Raw genomic sequence first — 21,207 nt, forward strand, 5'->3', positions numbered from 1 at the left:
AAAACTGATAGCAAAGTTGCATTTTATTCACATGTGAGGCAAAGTAATCAAATGCAAATTTTGAGTTTTTCCTTATGTTTGCTGGTAGAATGACTTTTAAATGCTGATTTTGGATGATAAATATTTAATAATAATATTCATTTGGATTTGATTTGTTTTGATTTTGTTTGATATTTTACATTTAATGTTTGGGTTCGGGTTGGTGTGGTGAAAAATGTTGTGTTTCACTCGGGGCCAAATTTTGTTTAACCCTCGTGCTTTGAAACCCTCGCAATGCTCCAGATCCATTTTTCGAACCACTCGCTATACGCTTGTGGTTCAAATTTGGAATCTTTCGCTTGCTCGGGTATCATTATTAGCACGAGCGATTAAACAACAACTTTGCCCCCTTGTAAGGAAAACAAATAACTATTTTGTCATTATATTCAGAATCAATGGTAACATTGGAAGTCATATCAGCAAGCTCACCGTCCACTTGTTGACATTGGGGAGTTGCGGCTTGGTGGCGGCGTCGTCAGCCGGCTGCGCGGGCTCGGCGCTGGCGGCGCTCTCGGTCTTGACGGCGGCGGCCGCGCCCGCGCCCGCCGCCGCGCCCGCGCCCGCCGCCGCCCGCGCGCCCGCCGCCGCCCGTGCACTGGCGCTGCTCTCGCGGTCGTTCTCCTGGCTCGAGCTGATGCGGGGTAGATGATGATGCCCACTACTGCCACTTTCCAACATTTGCTTTTTGCCTGCACGACGTAAAAAAGGTTATTGTATTTTGCCATTCGGTTCCAAGGAAATATAGCCGCTCGATTTCAAAGTAAATATTAGATTGTGAGTTGTTCTAAAATGCCCAATGATTTAGCCATAGCAAGAGGTTATAGACCTCGAAACGCTCACGAAAAGTCACAGATGGGTTAGTAAGCATGTTTACGGTGAAATGCGGCGAGAAAGTATTTCCGGCTAAGTGTATTCACTACTAACGTTTGAGCCCGGCGAGAACTACTGTATAATTCTCTTGGTCAGGCAGCAGTCGGATGATCTGCTTGCCTGATAAATAAAATTCAAATGTAAATACCTACTAGTGGGATCAGTAACTTAAGTAGGACAACAAAAATAGAATTGTAGCAATGTAAGGGCTCATTTAAACGATGCGAGAACTCATATGCGAGTTTCGTTAAATTGCGGTTTTTGATCGGTCGGTTGAATTGGACGTAACCAACAGTCCGCAAAGTAACTAAAATCGCACGCGAGTTCGCACGCCGTCTAAATCAGCTCTAAGCGTAGTTGACTTACGCGGGGGCTCGTCGCTCGAAGGCTGCTTGTTTTCCTTGTCGTCCTTGTCGGCCGCCCATTCGCGCAGCGGCCGGTTCACCTTGGGGTTGAAAACATTATTCTATCACAGCTCTAAATATACAGTCTGTCCTATACACGGGACTACAGAGACGGTATCGGGCAGGCAGGCAACTTACGGCAAACGGCTCGCCCGCCTCCTGGATCACGTAGCCCTCGATCACGTGCGTCAGGATGTTCGGCTTCACCATCGCTTTTGGTAGCCCTTTGTCTGCAATCAAATTATTACATAAATATTAACTAACTTTTAAAGGTGAGCTTCCTCTCATAAAGAAGAGAAGGATGTTAGACATACATTATTACATCATAAAAAATACCGCTGACAAGTGTTGATGTTACCCCCCGCCAGCCTCTAAAATATCCCCCTTCCAATTCTCATACACTCGCCGTTGAAATAATCAAACATTTTTCACATATCGTCCGTAGTTGATAGCGTTATTGTACTGGTTGATATTGGTATTCATTTAAAGTACGATAAATTACATAGATGTATTGTGTTTTTAAATAGTACATTATTGTCGAGGCTCGGAAGTAGCTACTTGCAGGCTGAGGATTCGTTTTAAACGGACGACCTTGGGAGTCCGTTTAATTGAATCCGAAGCCAGCAAGTAGCCTTCCAGCCGAGTCATATATAGTGCTTTTCTCAAAAATGGTGCAAGAAATATAAATATCATAGAAATATTTTACAAAAGCAACATTCTTACGTATATATTTTCACAGAACAAAGCCTTTGCCGCCTTTTTTTTTTTATAAAAAATAGAAGTGTATTTTTCTGCCGAAAATACGCCAACCTATTTGAGACAGCTAAATAGTCGCGGTACTAATCATCTGTTTGGCTGTTTAATGGGCCTGTGCCTTCATTTGATATGGCCATTACAACTTTTAAAAAGTTTGGAACTCGACAAATAATGGAATTTGTATGCAAGATTGCAGTCCTAAAATCGAGACTGCAATGTTTTTAACTTTTTAATTTTTGACTGATCATAAACTCCGCGCTTCGCGACCTATTTTTTAGATGGCAAAGTCGACTTTGCCGTCCATTTTTGAGAAAAATATATTATTTTTCTGCGATTAAGATATTTGAAAAAAAAATATGCAAATGTTTTTTTGTGCTGGTGGGGTAACCACACCACTTTTCAGCCTGGCTACATCGGTCAAACACCGTATCAACTCAGACGGTCACCATGTTGATAAACGTGAAGCTCCTGTAGGCAAAGGGTCGGTGCTAGAGCTGTATGTATTGTTGGGTGGTACCTGGCTGGCTGATGTGGCGCGGCGCGCACTGCGTGCTCTTGAAGAGCGGCGCGCCCGAGGACACGGGCGTGGTGACGGCGGCCGTGGTGGTGGCCGGCGCGCTGGGCGCCACCGTCGTCACCACCTGCAACATCTCATTATCAGACCCGATTCAAACACATATGTTTCACATACAACATGTAAAGTTTCGCTCACGTTACTTGCCGCACTCGCCACAAATACCCCGTTCACACAGCAAGTTTCACATTTCGTTCAGCCTGCAATCTCCTACTGCTTTTTCAAATATGCCACTTTTCCCGGTCATGAGCCTAGTAGTCACATCGAGTTGTTGGACAAATAGCCCATTATATATTGCCGTGTGAACGGGTGATAAGCTTACCGGACGCTTCCCGGGTCGACCTTTCCTCCCGCGGGAGCCTCGCGCGTTGTTTTTTTGTACCGAGGCAGCCTCGCGCGGCAAACGTCCCGCGGCATTCGCCTGAGACGGCTTTGCGAGGCTGCCCGCCGAGTCTGCCGCCTACAAAAGGTGTCAAATGTGGCGTATCTTTCATATTCAAGCGATTAAATAAATGTGAATATGTACCTGCGACGCCGAAGGTGTGGTGTGCTGCGCGCTGCTGGGCACGGGCGCAGGCGGAGGGGCGGGTGCGGAGGCGGAAGCGGCAGTGGGCGCGGGCGCAGGCGCGGGAGCGGGCGCTGCGGCCGCCGCCTCGGGGTCCTGCTTGGTTTCGGTTGACTTTGACTCGCCATTAGCCGGACCTGTGCAATATAATGTGTTTTTAGAAAGAGAGATTGATGATGTAGTTTGAAAAAATAATGTCAAGATAATGCCCACATATCGCATATTTTGTTTGTGGTTACAATTAAATAGGCAAGTACACGAGTGATTCGAAGCGATGTCCAGAAGCCGAGTGCGAGGTACGCGCTAACGTTTCCTTACCGACGGTGGCGGTTGGCGTGGGCGGAGTGTCGGCGGCGGAGGCGGGCGGGGCGGGCGGCGCGGGCGCGGGGAAGGGAGTCCCGGCCGGCTCGCCCGTCGGCTCCGTGGCCATCGGCTGCGGGGCTATCTGCTGCACCGGCGTCTGTACAATTAATTAACCAAATCAAAAAGTAATTAAAAAAATATATGGGAGGATCTATGTGGGACGACCGCAAGCTTTCTTGTTAGCTTCATGTAGTAGTACATAAAGTAAACAGTGACCTGCGACTGCGGCGCGCTCTTGTCGTCCTCGCTCTTGACGTGCACCAGCGCGCCGGGCTGCGGCAGCGGCAGCACGCCGCCCGGCACCGGTGCCGCCAGCAGCCCCACGCCGCCGCCCAGCGTCAGCTGCGGCGAGCTCAGCCCGCCGCCCACCTGCACACAATCACACTGCTAACACTATTCGACGATACTATTTAGTTGGCGGTTTCATGGCGAGCTCAAATCGTCACGGGCTAAAACAGGAAATATTTACACTCTTACCATTGACCAAAGAACTGTTTATAGACGTAAACAGTGGAATAATATGTCATGGAATGCTAATTGGGATTGATTTGCTTTCCTAGTTGATGTTTAGTGTTGGCAAGACTTTTTGTCAATGAAAAAACCGCAATATTTAAATATTCTATATATGTGACGTTCCACGGCAAAAGGTACCTTATGGCGGCTGGCGCTTACGTCGCATAGCGCCGCAATAATATTTGAGCGGCATTAATAATAGCGTAAGTGCCAACCGCCATAAGGTACCTTTACTCGTGGGACGTCACATATTTTCTCATTTGCCGCCTTACTCACTAACAGAATTGGTTTGTTAAGACTCGTGAGATGTACAGCAGGCGTGGAGCGCCACTTTATTGCGCTGTCATAATCGCTCCATCATATAGGTACGTACTCTTCAATCGTGTGAGCGTCTATGATGCGGAGAAACTCTTCCTCGATACAGGTGCTAGCTTTTTGAACTATACGGCCTATTCATAAATTAATTATTAAAACACTTGACTTTAAGTACAAATATTAATCCATCCAACACCGTGTAGAACGTCATTAGTTGAAAATACTATTTTACATCGAATATTGTTTCAAATACCGTACATGCAGTTTTTGTAAATGAACGAATGACCAACTGACAGCCCAACCACTACGCCTATACCGGGTGGGGCCTGGGACTAGCGATGTGACGAGTCCACTTTTTTTCGATTCGAATCATTGGAATCGATTCGGCCACTGATCCGAGTTGAAATTCGAACTGACTCGACTCGACGGTTTGCGTGGTTCGCGACAAGGTCACGGGCCGCGGAGCCGCAAACGAGTCAAGCGGCAGTTGTTGTAAACAGAACCTTCAGGACACCGAATTAAGGTTTATTTTTCAATGGCCATACTACCAGTGAACTCGACTCGGGATGGCGAATCAAGCGGCAGTTGTTGTAAAAAGAACCTTCGGGCTACGGAATTAAGGTTTATTTTTGAATGGTCATAGTACCAGTCAACTCGGATTGAAACGGCGAATCAAGCGGCAGTTGTTGTAAAAAGAACCTTCGGGCTATCGAATTAAGGTTTATTTTTGAATGGCCTTAGCGTATCGTTGACTCGGCTCGGAGAGTTGGTGAATTGGCGATTCATTCGCCGAGTCAGCGGATCGGATACCAAGTTACCAGTCAGTTTAGTGGCCGAGTTGATTCGGATTGCCAATAGTGTTGATTCGAATCAACTCATCTGTAGGTTGATTCGGATTATTCGAATCAGATAACTCGACTCGCCCATCGCTACCTGGGACACGAGTAAATAATTAAAACTTATGATGACCGTAGTCCTTAAAATCGACACTTTTGTTCGATATCTAACAAAATACGAAATTTTTAAATTTTCTATTTTACATACAAATTAAATTGTATCTTCAGTGTACGCCATCATCGTTGTAATTGACGTTGCTCGTCATCCTTTAATCACAAATATCACAATAGTCTTAGATTAAACTTTAAAATGCATTAAAAATAAAAACACATGTCATGTCATTTTTAATAGTCACCGAACAAATGTTAGTCATTATCAAACTGCACAAATGTTGGTCAGTTCAAGGAGTAAAATCTACAGTTAAATTTTTTGCTTCTATTATAGTCCCCATCCGGTATAGAAGTACTACAGCAAAGTACAAACAAGAGCTCAGTAGAAGCCATTGCAGCATTATAGAATTATTAAATATTCCCTCAATAGAATTCTGTTAATCTATTTTCTATATCATTTCATTTCATGCTCATTCATCGAGTACATCTACTTGAGCCATTTAGTATCCTTCGACATACAAAAGCAAATATTGAAAAGAAAAAAACTTTTAATAAAAATAAGCTTGCTATTAATCCTAGTTCATACAAATACAACATAGAACAATTAACTGGAAAAAATACCTAAATAGTAATTCATTCATCTTTCATTGAACATTTAAATTAGTAGCATTAACAAGCCGTTCACAACTGCCCGTCTGCTAATAAATACTTTAATAAAAACATTATTTCTGCAATGGTATCGATGAAACATGCAGACAGCCCAACAAATTGACAATTCCTACTGACGAACATTGACAAGAATTTCACAATCCAAGTTCTATTCCATTTTCAACAGAAAATACACTAACACACTACCTACTGTATGTGACAAATGTTCTTATGAGGATAGTGGTAGTGATAGCGAGCAGGTGTATATGAAAACAAAAACAACGAAGGAACGAACGAAAAGACTCGGCATGTGATAGTCTGGAAAGAACAAATATAACGAATATGAAACACTAAACATGTAACGAACAGGTATCCATAACTAGTTCATGTTCCGTTACTATGACAGGGAATAAACACCTTTTTAGAATCAAAATGTAATAGCATAAACAATTTCCCAAATACAATAAAATAAAAACGAACAGGGTGCGGTGAAAAAATGAAGAGGCGGGGACAAGGAACAATAACCTGCTCAAAACAACTACAGATACAAAACTTTCATTAGCAAAACCTCCTCTTGGCGGCGTCGATATTTGCTTTATTCGGGACACTATTGCTGTTATATTTAAGTACTTACAATTATTAATTGAAAAAAAAATGGCACAGATAAGGCACAATGTTCTTCTGGTTACTTTAGTTAATATTTACAATAACTATTCAATCAATGAAGCCCTGCATAGATGTTTTTCGTATTGAGAACCGTCAAATGTTTGATGAAACGGTATTGTAAGTTGGTTGGAGCAGATTGTAGGAGTGCGACGATGGTGGGCTACCTCGTGTTGGAGGAGCGCGGGCGCGACCTGCAGCAGCGACGAGGGCAGCAGCGGCGCGCCGTCGAGCGCCAGCGCCGGCTGCCAACGGGACCACACTCAGACCACTACCACAACCTAGCCGAGCCCCACGCCCACACCTCGGCATTTAACAGACTTCAACATTTCGAAGGAGGATTTTTTATTTATTTCCCCGATTTCTAGCACTAGGCTAGCCAGGTTTAGGAGATTCTATTTATGTGTCTCGGTCCTATTATCATCAGATCACGATCTGATGATGGGTTAATGGAGAAATCATAATGATAATATAGTTTATCGAAATAGGGGAGCTCGTGAAATATTTTAGGCACACCTATAGTGCTTTGGATATTTTATATAGTAGCTCGCGCTTTTGCTCTCGAGAATCACCGTATGGTCAGTGATTGATATTTTTCATTGACCTCTATTACTATGGGAAAATAAGGGTGATTGATATTTTTCATTGACCTCTATTATTATGTGAAAATAAGGGTGACAGCTCGCAACTACAGTTGCATGAATCATGTGAGTGTTTTTTTTTAAACTGTTTCATGAAGTCGGTTGTTTTTTTGTGAAGTACATAATGTTCATCGTGAAATTCTCGAAGCTACTAGTCTCGCATTGAACACGAATTGTTCACTTCAAACATTTGCATAATATTAACGGAGCTTGAATTATCTAGAGTGATGTCACTTGAATAAATGAGCTGTGTATTAGGTCGTTGGCATTAAGTTGGCGCGGTCGCCGGTCAGCATCCGGTATGAAGTAAGTACTTACTTGTGCGTCCGACATTTTACCTACATACGGCGAACAAGAGGTTACGAACTTAGGAGCTACTTGGCTATCATTTGAGTGTAAGAGTGACGGAAAATCTCTATGCTAGCGTATTTTCTCTGACGATGACCGACAGTGGACAAGAACATAACAAATACTCGAAATTGTGGAAAATCTAATTCTTACCGTTTGCATCGCAGTGGAATGGTTCAAAGCGGCTTGTTGCTGTACGGCCATCCCCACTGAAGTCTGGACGAGCCCGCTGCCGACGAGAGTCTGCAAATACGATACGCTAATGTAATCGAAGCTATTTTTTACATATCACGTGGACTGACAATGCCAGCTGATTGTAGATAAGATGCAGAATGAAAAGGTAGAGACAAGGTAAGATGAACGTATGTACATACAAAGCAAGGTTATAATAGGCGTCTTATGTAACTGGACAGTTATTAATCATAATCAACCTTAAAAGTTGGTTCACGCCAAAAAGCTCTGCACCAGACCATCCAAACTATCACTGCTCCCATTAATCGTAAGGGAACGCTTGTAAGTTGTAGACACGGCTACGGCTGGTATGGCTTGCGATCGCCCGCGCACCGTCCCCGCGCCGGCGGCGAGACGCAAGCGCGGTGACAACCAGTTGGAAGAGCGGTTTCTGCGACTTGTCAATGCACCAATTAGGTTAGTTGTACCGAGGCCAGACAATGCTATACCTATAAAGAATAATGAGCGGGTGCCGAGCTTTTTGCTGTGATTCAACCTTAAGACTAGGTCGAAGGTTTAACGTTAAAGTTTAATAACTTTAACGTTATTAGTACAGTCGCCATCAGATATATCGGAGCGGCCAAGGTGCTCACAAATATCTGAGCACGCCTCTATTGTCAAGGCGTTAGAGTGCTTGTTCAGATATTGTGAAAACCTTGGCCGCTCCGATATATCTGATGGCGACTGTATAACGTGGGATGATGGTCCCTCACCTGCGGCTGCTGCAGCGCCTGGACCTGCGCGAGCGTGCCCTGCGCCTGCGGGGCCGCGCCGAGCTGGCCCACGAGCGCGCCCGCCTGCGACATGCCGCTCAGCTGCACGCCCTGCACAACACATTCCGTCACTACCCACTACCACATCAGTGCCCTGTTTATCAAAAGCTTGTAACTTGTAATACAAGTGGAAGTCCCTTTCTAACAAAAGCTGTCAAAAAGGGACTTTTACTTAACAAGTTACAACCTTTTGATAAACAGGGCATAGGTCGTAACTCGGTGACCACGAAAAAACGGAGAAATCCCTCGTCGCTAACGCAGACCGGGATGGACCGTCGATGCGCGCATCTTACAGTGTAAAGCTTAGATTGGTATTGCACCTGTCCCATTTCTTGGTCTAATGTGCATTGCGTCTCACTCTCACACTAAGCAAAATGTGAGATGCAAATACACATTGGACAAGGAAAACGATTATTGACGGCTTGTTAAACTTGACAGACGTTTATAAAGTTGGTCAAGCAGATCTTGTAAGTAGAAAAAGGCGACAATTTGAAAAATGTAAGCGCGAAGGGATATCTTCTAATAGAAAATTTAAATTCCTTTTTCTACTAACAACATTTGCTTGACCATCTATAATTAACTTCTTACCTCCTTATTCATAAATGTTTACTAAAGTCGACAAGCGGATAATAATCGTTTGTCCCTTCCCATCATACCAATAGGTGTACGTCGGAAAGGGAAAAACTATTATTATCGGCTTGACAACTTTAGTAAACGTTTATGAATAAGGGCTTAGTGTTTAAGCATTATAGGCGGAATGTGTTACGTACCGGATGTATCTGCTGCACCATCGATATGGTCTGCGGGAGGCCGGCCATGGGCAGGCTCTGCGCCACCGACCCCACCGGCAGCGACCCTTGCTGCATGCCGAGGGTCATCCCTGACAACCACAACATATCATGTTAATCAAAATTACTCACACTGTGTCACTAGGGCCACTTGCACCATCCCACTAGCCCGGGTTTATCGGTTAAACCGTTAACCCAGTGCCAAATTGTACTGGTAACCATGGGAACTCCAGGTTTAACCGGTTAATCCCGGGTTAGTGAATGGTGCAAGTAGCCCTAAATCACTTTATATCAAAATGTCGAATCCTAACTAAATAACTGCAGAATTGATAAGGGACAAAAAATAAAGAGAGATTAATTTTAATAACATTTAATCATAGAACCAATATAAATACATTACCAACGGAGAAGGCCGATGAAAGCTCGTTAGAAACGGTCTTCTAGGTTCAGAAGGGATGGTCGTTAACTATGTACAATTTGTTTATCATAAACCTCTTTATTTTTCGTAAAACGAAAACTCGGAGTAATACAGGACTAAACATTCGAGTAGATTCAGCAAAGAATAATAATGACTACTTCCCCCCATACTTCGCTGGCTCAGCGACCCGAAGTGGATCTTGCCTTCGCCAATAAACAAGCACACAGGGATACGTATTTGATGCGACGTTGCGGAGCGTAAGCTCACCTTGTTGTTGATAATGCTGGACCATCTGTTGAGTTTGCTGCTGATGCAACAACTGTTGCTGTTGTTGTTGCTGCTGCTGCTGCTGCTGTTGTTGCTGTTGCTGCTGCTAGAGAAAGTAAGATTTGATTATTATCACAATACATATTTATAATTAAATAGATTAGTTTTTTCGAGCTAAAAGTATAAAGAGCTTTAGTTGCATACAAAAAACCGGTGGGAGCAGACTTCTACAAACGTCTTGATACGGGTAATAGGCTGCTGTTTATATAAAGGATATACCTACCTATTTCATATAAAACAGATGCGATTGTAGCAGATTTATATTTACTTAATTATTGAAAAGATACTTCCTTTGCTAGCCGATTAGTTACTCGTATGCTGTACTTGTTGTAACAATGTTTCGATTGTTTTCTATACTAAGCAACGTCTAAAAGTGCGTTCCATTTCATTCCATGCATCATCATCCTTTTTCATAAGGTTGCGCGTGCGTATCTAAGTTGCACCACGCGTGGAATGCGCGGAACGGGGTATTTCTCGTCTGTCATTCGACGTGCGATTGTCGACCACCGATTGTCATAGAAGTTCATAGAGGTATTAGAGGTACACGAATGTGGCTGTAGATACCTGCAACGCCTGCTGCTGCAAGATCGCTTGCTGCTGGATGGTCTTCGTGATGGGTTGCTTGTCTTGCACACTCGATATCTGCGTCATCTGCCCGCTCGAATTCATCAGTAAAACCCTGGGGTATAAAAGAAGTCATGGACGTTACGATGAATAGAAAAGGGCGTTTTAAGTGATTGTGTAAAGAACAATTTCGTCCCTTCTGAGATGAACGTTAGACAGCCGAAGCATATGTCGCTAATCGGCGCCATATGTGTTGTGATAACTGAGTAGTCTAACGTCATATTCGAGTTCGTGCCTGTTAAATTCGAAGCGCGACGTTTTTCAAGATTATATTTTATGCTGATATCTACTATAACTCTTTTATTATTTGTTGACTTAATGATGAATCTTTATCATTATTGTTGGAAAAAAATTGCAAATAAGGCAATTAATACGTCGGTGTATTCATTCGGTGTACGTTATTATTACTTAATAACTATCTAACAAAAATAAAAAATATATTTTCGGAACAAAACTTCAGTCAAACTTAAAAGTTCTTCATTTCAAAGTTGACACATCTCAAATACACCACGTAACCACCAAACAACAGTTATATAATACCTATTTTTTTATCAATATAATGTTCGTGATGCACTTGCAATATGCAACGTTATTATGCAGGCAATACGCAATGACCTTGTGAACAAAAGTTCAACTAGCGACGGTTATTTTATCGAAGCTGGGCAGCACACTACAACGCGCACAGCCGTTATTTCGAAAAACGCTAAAAATCTCGCGCGAGAATAGACCAAGTCACTAATTGGCTACATTTTAATCGGGAGTCTTGGGTACGTCACCGTTGCCGGTAAATGTTACAACGCAAATACCTCGCGCAGGCGCGGTACGGGGGGAGTTGTTTCCCGCCATAAGTTATCCGTTTTAAAATTATTATTATTTTTATTGGTTACGAATTAGTTATTTTATAAATATGGTCCCAAACGGGCAAATACATTAAATTTGGCACGCATGAAGCTTTCATGGGTAATGGGAACGTCTGGAATGCTGTGAACTAGTTTCCAACATTATTATGTAAATAAAAGAAACAAATACAAGGCCTAAAGCGCCACGTTTGTCACAAAATAGTTCCGTAATACAATGGCCTATCTTAGCTAGAAATGCAATTAAGACCAAATATCGTATCCAGCTGGCACAATTCGCTCGTTTTGCGATCTGATGAACTAAAAAACTGTAATATTCAATAATTAGGAGAGCAGGGCGAGCTAATTGTTATCACATTCTCCCTAATCTTTGGTTATTTAACCTCGTTGTGAACTGGAAAGTACCTTTTCTCAAAAATGGACGGCAAAGTCGACTTTGCCGTCTAAATAATAGGTCGCGAAGCGCGTAGTTTATGGTCAGTCAAAAATTAAAAAGTTAAAAACATTGCAGTCTCGATTTTGGGACTGCAATGTTGCATACAAATTCCATTATTTGTCGAGTTCCAAACTTTTTAAAAGTTGAAATGGCCATATGAAATGAAGGCACAGGCCCATTAAACAGCCAAACAGATAATTAGTACCGCGACTATTTATAGTTCGTTTTTTTTAGCATTAGAAAGAACTTCGCAGAAGTAAGCTTGTGGTTCCAAATCCGGCACTTTTAGCGGTAATAATTTGAAGTAAATTATATGTACTAACCGTGCTACATTAGATAATTCAATAATTATTAACAATTAAAGAGCCTCATAAAAACTGTACGCTTACTTCTGTGGAGTTCTTTCTAATGCTAAAAAAAACGAACTATAGCTGTCTCAAATAGGTTGGCGTAATTTCGGCAGAAAAATACACTTATATTTTTTAATTAAAAAAATAAAAAGGCGGCAAGGGCTTTTTTCTGTGAAAATGTATACGTAAGAAAGTTGCTTTTGTATAATATTTCTGTGATATTTATATTTCTTGCGCCATTTTTGAGAAAAGCACTATATATGACTCGGCTGGAAGGCTACTTGCTGGCTTCGGATTCAATTAAACGGACTCCCAAGGTCGTCCGTTTAAAACGAATCCTCAGCCTGCAAGTAGCTACTTCCGAGCCTCGACAATAATGTACTATTCTAGACGTAAACTTAGAATATAAGGACTTAGGTCAGGGCCTTATGGGGCATACATTGGCCAGCCAAAAAACGACCCAGTAGTTTTAAGTTTTAACTTGAACTTTAATCTCTTTGCTGACCGGATATCGCGTCGGTCACCAGATCCGATTAGATCAGATCAGATCAGGTAGGTCGACAGATGTTTGTCTCGCCAGCAATGGGGTTGGCCGGTGGAAGTTTTTAGCAGATGGCGCCATCATAGCTTGCCCCGTCAATCCCTAGAATTATGTCAAATTTTTGTTTTTTTAACACCCTGGATGCCAGCCCTTTAAGCCAAATCTCATAGAAAAAGGGGCAAGCTATGATGGCGCCATCTATGCAAACCTTTGACAGTTGCCAACCCCATTACTGTGGTGACTGTGGTGATTGTCGTGATGTAAAAAAATAGTTATTTGTTTTACAAGGGGGCAAAGTTGTTGTTTAACCGCTCGTGCTAATATTGATACCCAAGCAAGCGAAAGATTCCATAATTGAACCACGAGCGTAGCGAGTGGTTCGAAAAATGGAATCTTCAGCGTTGCGAGGGTTTCAAAGCACGAGGGTTAAATAATATTTGCCCCCGAGTGAAACACAAAATTTTTCACCACACCAACCCGAAGCAAATCTTAAATGTAAAATATCAAACAAAATCAAACCAAATCAAATCCAAATGAATGTTATTAAATATTTATCATCCAAAATCATCATTTAAAAGTCAATTCTGCCAGCAAACATAAGAAAACAACTCAAAATTTGCAATTGATTACTTTGCCTCACATGTGAATAAAATGCAACTTTGCTATCAGTTTTTGAAGTGTAAAGTAAGCCTTTCCGAGCTGGTGTGGTGAAAAATTATGTTATCACCATTGGGTGCCTACATTGACTACTATTTAATACAATATTTAGTGATTCGAGATAGTTAGCCTAGCTATAAGTGGTACTAACTGTTGCTTGGGCTGCTGCATCTGGTGCTGCATCTTGTTGGTCTGGTTGGCGGCGTCCTGCTTGGCGGCCGGCGCCGGCGACCGCACTCCCGGCTTGCCCCGGTGCTTTGCCTGACACACAACAAATACACATTTACTCGAGGGGCCCATACGTGGCTCACTCCTCGATATTATCGTGACGCTACAAGTACATGCGGCCCACACCAATTTTGGTGTCTAGCAGTAATAGTTGCAGCGCACCGCCACAGAACGGACGCCTGCTCGCTCTTGCGCTACCTTGCACTCGTGTCTGTCGTAATAGACGCTTTTTGTTAGAGAGTGAACCTGAACCTAATACTATTATTTATTCTGTGTCCAGGGCCTTCAACGAGGGTTTGATTATATCATTAAATCAAATGTGTGGCAACCGGCGTCAGCATCGAGCGAGCATTTCGTGGCAGAGGCGTTACTGTGTACATGAAATTAGTATAGCGTGGCGTGTCCTTGTATACCTTGGCAACTTTTATCTTGTCACAATGACGATAATCTCATGTAACAAGAGCAATGCACAATTGCACATCCACTCTAACAAACCGTTGATAACCGTTTGTCCCTATAGGTCAGGAAATGAATGCTCAAAAAACTTTGTAGAGGGAAATGCTAGGAACACAACTTTTGACTCCGTAACTTTGTTTGGACTAGTTAGGAGGTGAACATATCAAAAGTCCCCGGCTGTAGCCCCGCTGCTGGGGGGTAGAGGGGGGTAAGAAGGTCGAATTTTTCGGTTTTTCTTTGATATCTTGGAAACTTTGCGTCTTAGCGACATGACTACTAAGACAAACCGAAAGCTGATAAAATTAGTTACAAGTTTTATCCAGTCAAGTTTTTCGGTATCATGAATAGTTTTTGAGATACCCGCTCTTGAAAGTTTATTTAGGGATTTTAATTTTATCTTGATATCTACGTCAGTGAAGCTGTTAGGCCATGTTTGGTATCATTTTCGTATAAATCGGGGGTGCTGAATTCATTTATGGTATCACATTGACACTATTCCGAAGTAAAACCAAAATTTAAAAAAATATATTTTTTTAAATCCCTCTTCACGCTTAAACTGCTGAACCAATTTCGTTGAAATTTGGTATAGAAATAGTTTCAGTCTCGACACAGAACATAGGATAGTTTTAATAACCAAAATCATCTTTTGAGGGTGTGATAAGTGGGGTGGAAGTTTGTATGGGGAGTCAATATCTGCTGAACCGGTTTAGATGAAATGTAGGACGGAATACATCTGTGATTTAGATGAAAATGATACCAAACATGACTTCAAACCTTACCTTGAGCAGTATTAACCTTTTGGCCGCCGGACCTAGTCCGCAAAGACGCTCACTCACACGCCAGAGCCAATTTTAAGTAAACAACTAATAAAAAGTTTAGGGATTGCAGATAGTGATATCGATATTTACAATTTATGATAAAAATCTTTTTAATTTAGCGTTGTTCTTATCCTGTTTTGATTTAATTCCAAATTGCCAAAATTAAACATATGTTTTACACCCGAAAATGTTTAAAATATAGGGATTTAACATAAAAAACAACCACTAAACAATGTCGATTCAAGACGTGATATCGCCGCACTAGGCTGTACGAGAAGTCTTTTATACAAGACAACGGCGCGCATGGACTGCCCGCAGTGCAGATCGACAAGTGCCCTATCCCACAAAACTTTACAAGTGTACAATTCGACAAAATTGTTAAATTGTAAACAAAAAAATGTACCACAATAATTACAAATATGTATTCATTACAAGTCTGCAGTATACAAATATGTCATTATTGCTAAAGCGTATCACAAAGAATAAAGGTATGTCACGACAGCTACATAATTGTAGAATTGTTGATTTGTAAATATACAAGCGAAATGTTACAATTACAAATATGTATCAATTTATTTTGCTTCTTTAATGTTGAAGGTAGTTTCACTTTATACGCAATACGCAAGAATTACATCAATTATATTTATATAGTGATCTTGATCTATCTACGAGCATTTACATACCAACTGACATTACAATGGATTTGCAAGCTAAACTGACCATTATATTATAAACCTCACAAATGAAAACAAAAACTTTAGTAAATTTAGTGATAAATTGACGCACACTATGTAAAACAAATGGAAGGAAAAAGCGCAAAATTTAAATGATTTAGGAATAATGGAGAAAGATTGGAAATACTTAAGGGACACTATGTGGCAAAATTGGAAAAGGCGTACGAAGATAAGCTCAATTTGAGTATACGTATTTTTTTGTCCAGTATATATACGTATTTCGTAAATTAAATTAAAGCTAAGTAAAATTGGGATTATATATGTAGGTATATATGAAATTCATGACACCTAGGATCACTATGACTGCTACTTGAACTAAATATTTCATGGTAGGTATATATACAAAGGGTTGGAATCGCTAAATATGATAAAGATACTACTGCAATTACTAGTATTCGTATAGTAGCAATTGTAGCAAGAGGGTGCGACACACGTTTAGAGAATTGTTAACTTGTAGGTACAATTCTACATATATGTATAATTATTACTACAATTTAATGTAGCACAAAACAATTGTCAGCTACAAATTTGTACATTTTCCGGAAAAGATATGTAGCGTATGTAAAGTTTTGTGATACAACAAATTGTAGACTTGTGATACAATTTACATATTTGTAAGAATTTTCCACTACAAATTTGTTACTTGTGGTACGCACATTTGTATTATTACAAACTTGTAACTTGACACTTGTAAAATTGTAATTGTAAGTTTTGTGGGATAGGCCAAAGGACTGTTTCCGCGCGGATCAAGTAATAATAGTCTCTAGGTCAACGGCGTAAGCGCTTGTCGGTACGTAAACTTTATTGGCGTAACGTTAAAGCTGCGCATCATGTGTCGATAAAGTCAATATACCGGAACTGTTTTAGTGAAAATTACACGTGGGTTGAATTTTTAATGAGTGAAGATATTATTCCGGAATTAGAATCTATCATTATAATTTCAGTTTGGTTTACATTAATATAGGTAAACTCTTATCAAAAAAACGTTCAACGACTTGTTATAAAAAAATTACACATTAACTTCAATGTTATAACAAAAAACTAAAGTCTGATAAACAGGTATGTCCCTGTACCACTCTTGTGCGAAGCGGTCGCTGCGGTGTATCCCTTCCCACTAAGCTATAAAATAACATCAATTATTTTTTTTATTTATCTCTTCTGCAATTAAATAGTCCACAATCTACAAGGGCAAATTTACTTGTCTGACTCTAGTTTATAGAACTAAAGAAGCTGCCTGAACTTTAAATATAGTTATGCCGATCTGACTCTCGTTCTACGTATTCTAGTAAGTAGTTATACCTACTATTCGTTGAAAAAAATTGTCGATTAACAAGTGTTCAAATACTTATGTAGATAAAAACATATTTCTGACTTTATATTTATTTACTTTAAAAATTCCCATATCGAGTTAACATTCCCATCCCTAGCTGTCTTTTATACAAGACAACGGCGACGAGGAACATGAAAAATGTTGAAAATTGGAGCAATTTTTTTAAATGCCTTATTATAAAAGAAGGGATTTATATAGCGGCTTAAAAAGCAAATAAATGAAAAAACAAAGACCTTAAATATGAACACGAGTGTAAATGAAATTGCAATTGTTATTATTTTCACATTAACTCAGTGGTTGAATTTGTGTCTTGTATACAAGACGACGGCGCCAGCGTATCGTTCTATCGTTGTCTTCTATACCGGACAACGGCGGTCAAAGGGTTAACCTCAGGAATCCAGTTTCGTCGACGAAGTTGAATTCCCCCCATACTCCATTTCACAACTTTAAAGGATGATTATTGAGATAAAAAGTATCTTATGTCCTGTCTTGGGACTCGAAATATCTGTATACCAAATTTCAATTAAATCGGTTGAGCGGTTTAAGCGTGAAGAGGAATTCTAAAAAAAGGTATTTGTTTAAAGTTTATATGTTTTTTCTTAGGAATGGTGTCAATGTGATGCCAAAACTGAATTCAGCACCCCCGATTTATACGAAAATGATACCAAACACGGTCTAGCAGCGTCACTAATGTAGATATCAAGATAAAATTGAAATCCCTAAATAAACTTTCAAGAGCGGATATCTCAAAATCTATTCAAGATATCGAAAAACTTGACTGAATAAAACTTGTAACAAATTTTATCAGCTTTTGGTTTGTCTTAGTAGTCATGTCGCTAAGACGCAAAGTTTCCAAGATATAAGTGAAAAACCGAAAAATGAGACCTTCTTTCCCCCCTCCACCCCCCAGCACCGGTGCTACGGCCGGGGACTTTTGATATGTTCACCTCGTAACTAGTCCAAACAAAGTTACGTAGTCAAAAATTGTGTTCCTAGAATTTCCCTCTATAACTTCTTATTGCTTGGCCTACTATACATTGTATTCATTCTTGTTTGTTAAACGGAGACAACATTTAACATAGATTTGTAAGAGATTCCTAAGTTTATGAATAAGGGGGTAAGTATTATCACGTCATGCTTAATTGACATGATTTCCGCATTTAGTATTAGTAAAATATAGAGACCTGGTTCTGCGCCTGGTTGGCGTTGGTCTGCGTGGAGACGGAGGAGGCGGGGCGGATGGCGCCGGACGGCATGATGGTGGAGAGCGGCCGCGGCGCCTTGGCCATGCCCTCGGTGGACGCGCGCGGCTTGGCCGTCGTGCCCGTCGCGCACGCCACGCTCGCGTCTGCAATACAAACACGGGTTAATCACATGATAACTACGATACGTGTACAGTAAGTGCCCCAACTTATAGACCGACCGCTTAAATGAGTCCTCGCCTGCGCGGTACTGGGGCGACGGGGAAGGACGACTACGGGCCAGTTGCACCAACCACATTTGACAGACTGATCAACGTTAGCCGGCGCGCCCTGGCGCTTTAATATGAAACTTTCCGCGCGCGCGTCAGTTGACGTCTTTGGCGGTTAAAAGGTTAAAGATAAAAAAAATTAGATAACATTCGATCAGGCATACATACATAAAACAGTCGCAGCAGCAAAAAGAGGTAATTTTGCAATAATAAACCCTACACGTTGTCATAATAGAAATGGCCTGTTTACGTTATTCATGAAAGCATTAGCGTGATAGAAAGCGATTGTCCAACTAGCAAGAAATACAAGTAGCGAGAATTTATTAATAACAGAATAAAAACAAAGCAATTCAGTAGGTACGTATTATTAAAGAGAACGGATTTTGATGTACTCTAGTTAGATATAGGGCCAGTTGCACCAACCGCAATTAACAGCCTGATCAACGTCAATCAGCAGAGAACTATGAAACTTTCCATACGATAAAATTTAGCGAACGCTAAAACGGTAACAGACAGTTTGGTGCAACCGAGCCATAGTCTGTGATGATGTTGATACTGACTGTTGTGAGTGTGCGTGTTCTGCGGCGAGTGCTGTATGAACATGGAGGGCGCGTCGGGCTGCGCGCCGCGCAGGAAGATGGGGTTGGAGGCGAGCAGCGGGCCCGCGGGCACGCCCGCCTGCAGCCCGCCGGCCCACACCTGCGGCAGCGCGCCCGAGATCTGCCACGGCGCGAACTGCATCGTGCCGCCGCCGCTCTGCCGAACCCAACACACATTCTATATTACTGCATCTTTATAACGTTAACTTATAATTATATATAAGGGATCGAGGTCGAAACACCACGCTGCGCTCTAAGACTCGAATAATGGACGTAGCTCGGAAAGCGGCCAAGTTAAAATGGGACTGGGCTGGTCATGTCTGCCGAATGCCGGACGATTTGTGGGCCAAGCTAACCACAGAGTGGGAGCCCCACGAGTCTACCCGGGGAGCCGGCAGGCCTTGTCGGCGATAGCGGGATAACTTGGACTCCTTCTTGAGAGGCTCGCCAGATATTGCACTAAATAGAAACGAGTGGAGGAAGAGGGGGGAAGCCTATGCCCAGCAGTGGGGCACAGTGGGCTTTGAATAATAATAATAATAAAGCCCAGCATTTACACGCGAGCTAGTACGTCCAAATCTACAAATTCACGAGTGAATTCAGAGCGTACATAATGGTGTACGCACGAGTAGTATATATGTCGATGGAAAATTTATCCACCGTTTTCGTGTTTTACAAGGATGGGTACACACATAAACATGCAGAAGCGACAGTTACCAGAAATATACCAAAGTTCAGTAATTATTTACTTATTTCGAGCAATGAGAACAGCTTAGCATTTGCTTAGCACAATAAAAAAACATTCGCTTAGTATATTATTTTCAAATCAAACAGATAAAACTGTGATGTTCGCTAGGCGCAAAATGCGGAGAATAACAATTAGTCATACATAAAAGTCTTGCAAATATCCTGCTTATGGATGTAAGTTACTTTAGTTTAGACTATTTTTGAAATTTATGTTAAATAATGTAACTATACGTCCAACATAACCTTTATAAAACATACATTTTTACCAACGAGCGTCCATTACTTATCATTTTTATGATAGGTTATTTCTTGGTGACAAAGATCGTTAATATCGACACACATGGTACGTAAGTACACCATACATAACCTTGGTGGAGTCCATTGCCGGGTTTTGGCCATGAATGCCACTTTTCAGCTAAATACAATTTGTGGTGTTTATAAATAATACAGGTTGTGGCAAACTAGTTACGTGTTCCGAGTATTCCTTTGTCTACGCCTTATACTTAATATAGTCTGACCAACGACTTTGTCATTAGAAAAAACCAATTTGTCAATGTGGTCATGTTATTCCCGCAGGAATATTAAACGTTTCTGATGACAAATTAGTTTGGTAGAGTATAGTTATAGCCTGACAACAGTTTATTTAACCCTGAGATAGTGTCGCTGCAAACAGCTTACTTATGGCAATAATGTGCGTACGTCATGTATAGTTGGGGTAGTGGGCATTGGCTTCATGTTGATATTCGTATAATGTCAAAAATATTGCTTACAGAGAATTCGGTTCTTTCAATTTACCTATTCGTCAAAATCTGATTCTAAATATTCAATATTTAATATATTCTTCGTTTTCTGGCTCTGACGAAGTCTGATTTTCATCAGATGTTGTGTCGCTTCCAGGACCACTAACCTCGATTATAAAACGTTCAGTCTCTAATTCGATTATAGGACCTTTATTCCTATAATCATCTTCAATTTTTTTAACATAATCACAGCAATTGCTCCAATTTACTTCCTACACGATACGATAACCAGTTCAATACAACCGCACTATAAAACGTCAATACCGGTCATGTCAACAACTAACTTTAAAACATTGTTTATTGGAATGCTATGTAATCCTTCGTCTTTTTTAAGCTGTAAGTATTTGATTGCATTCACTACAATTTTTTTCACATC

At 41.1% G+C, this 21,207-nt stretch overlaps 1 protein-coding gene across 8 annotated transcripts in view; it reads right to left on the reverse strand.

Moving 5' to 3' along the window:
* The window catches only part of LOC134678540 (polyhomeotic-proximal chromatin protein-like), a 45,603-nt gene that overhangs the window by 5,341 nt on the left and 19,055 nt on the right, over positions 1-21,207 (reverse strand). For 2 of the 8 annotated variants that reach the window (XM_063537117.1, XM_063537122.1), the window contains 16 exons: positions 19,246-19,441; positions 18,399-18,562; positions 13,800-13,909; positions 10,748-10,862; positions 10,124-10,229; positions 9,421-9,530; positions 8,591-8,701; positions 7,800-7,889; positions 3,788-3,940; positions 3,527-3,668; positions 3,170-3,345; positions 2,587-2,710; positions 1,452-1,543; positions 1,276-1,375; positions 964-1,029; positions 469-728 (listed from right to left, as the gene is read on the reverse strand). In XM_063537117.1, the coding sequence (XP_063393187.1) occupies positions 469-728; positions 964-1,029; positions 1,276-1,375; positions 1,452-1,543; positions 2,587-2,710; positions 3,170-3,345; positions 3,527-3,668; positions 3,788-3,940; positions 7,800-7,889; positions 8,591-8,701; positions 9,421-9,530; positions 10,124-10,229; positions 10,748-10,862; positions 13,800-13,909; positions 18,399-18,562; positions 19,246-19,441 (2,115 nt within the window). The remainder of the gene's footprint in view (positions 1-468; positions 729-963; positions 1,030-1,275; positions 1,376-1,451; positions 1,544-2,586; positions 2,711-3,169; positions 3,346-3,526; positions 3,669-3,787; positions 3,941-7,799; positions 7,890-8,590; positions 8,702-9,420; positions 9,531-10,123; positions 10,230-10,747; positions 10,863-13,799; positions 13,910-18,398; positions 18,563-19,245; positions 19,442-21,207) is intronic. The other 6 variants (XM_063537120.1, XM_063537118.1, XM_063537119.1 and 3 more) reach the window with 6 other exon arrangements.

This window comes from Cydia fagiglandana, chromosome Z, assembly GCF_963556715.1.
Source record: "Cydia fagiglandana chromosome Z, ilCydFagi1.1, whole genome shotgun sequence".
In the NCBI taxonomy this organism is placed as follows: Eukaryota; Metazoa; Arthropoda; class Insecta; order Lepidoptera; family Tortricidae; genus Cydia; species Cydia fagiglandana.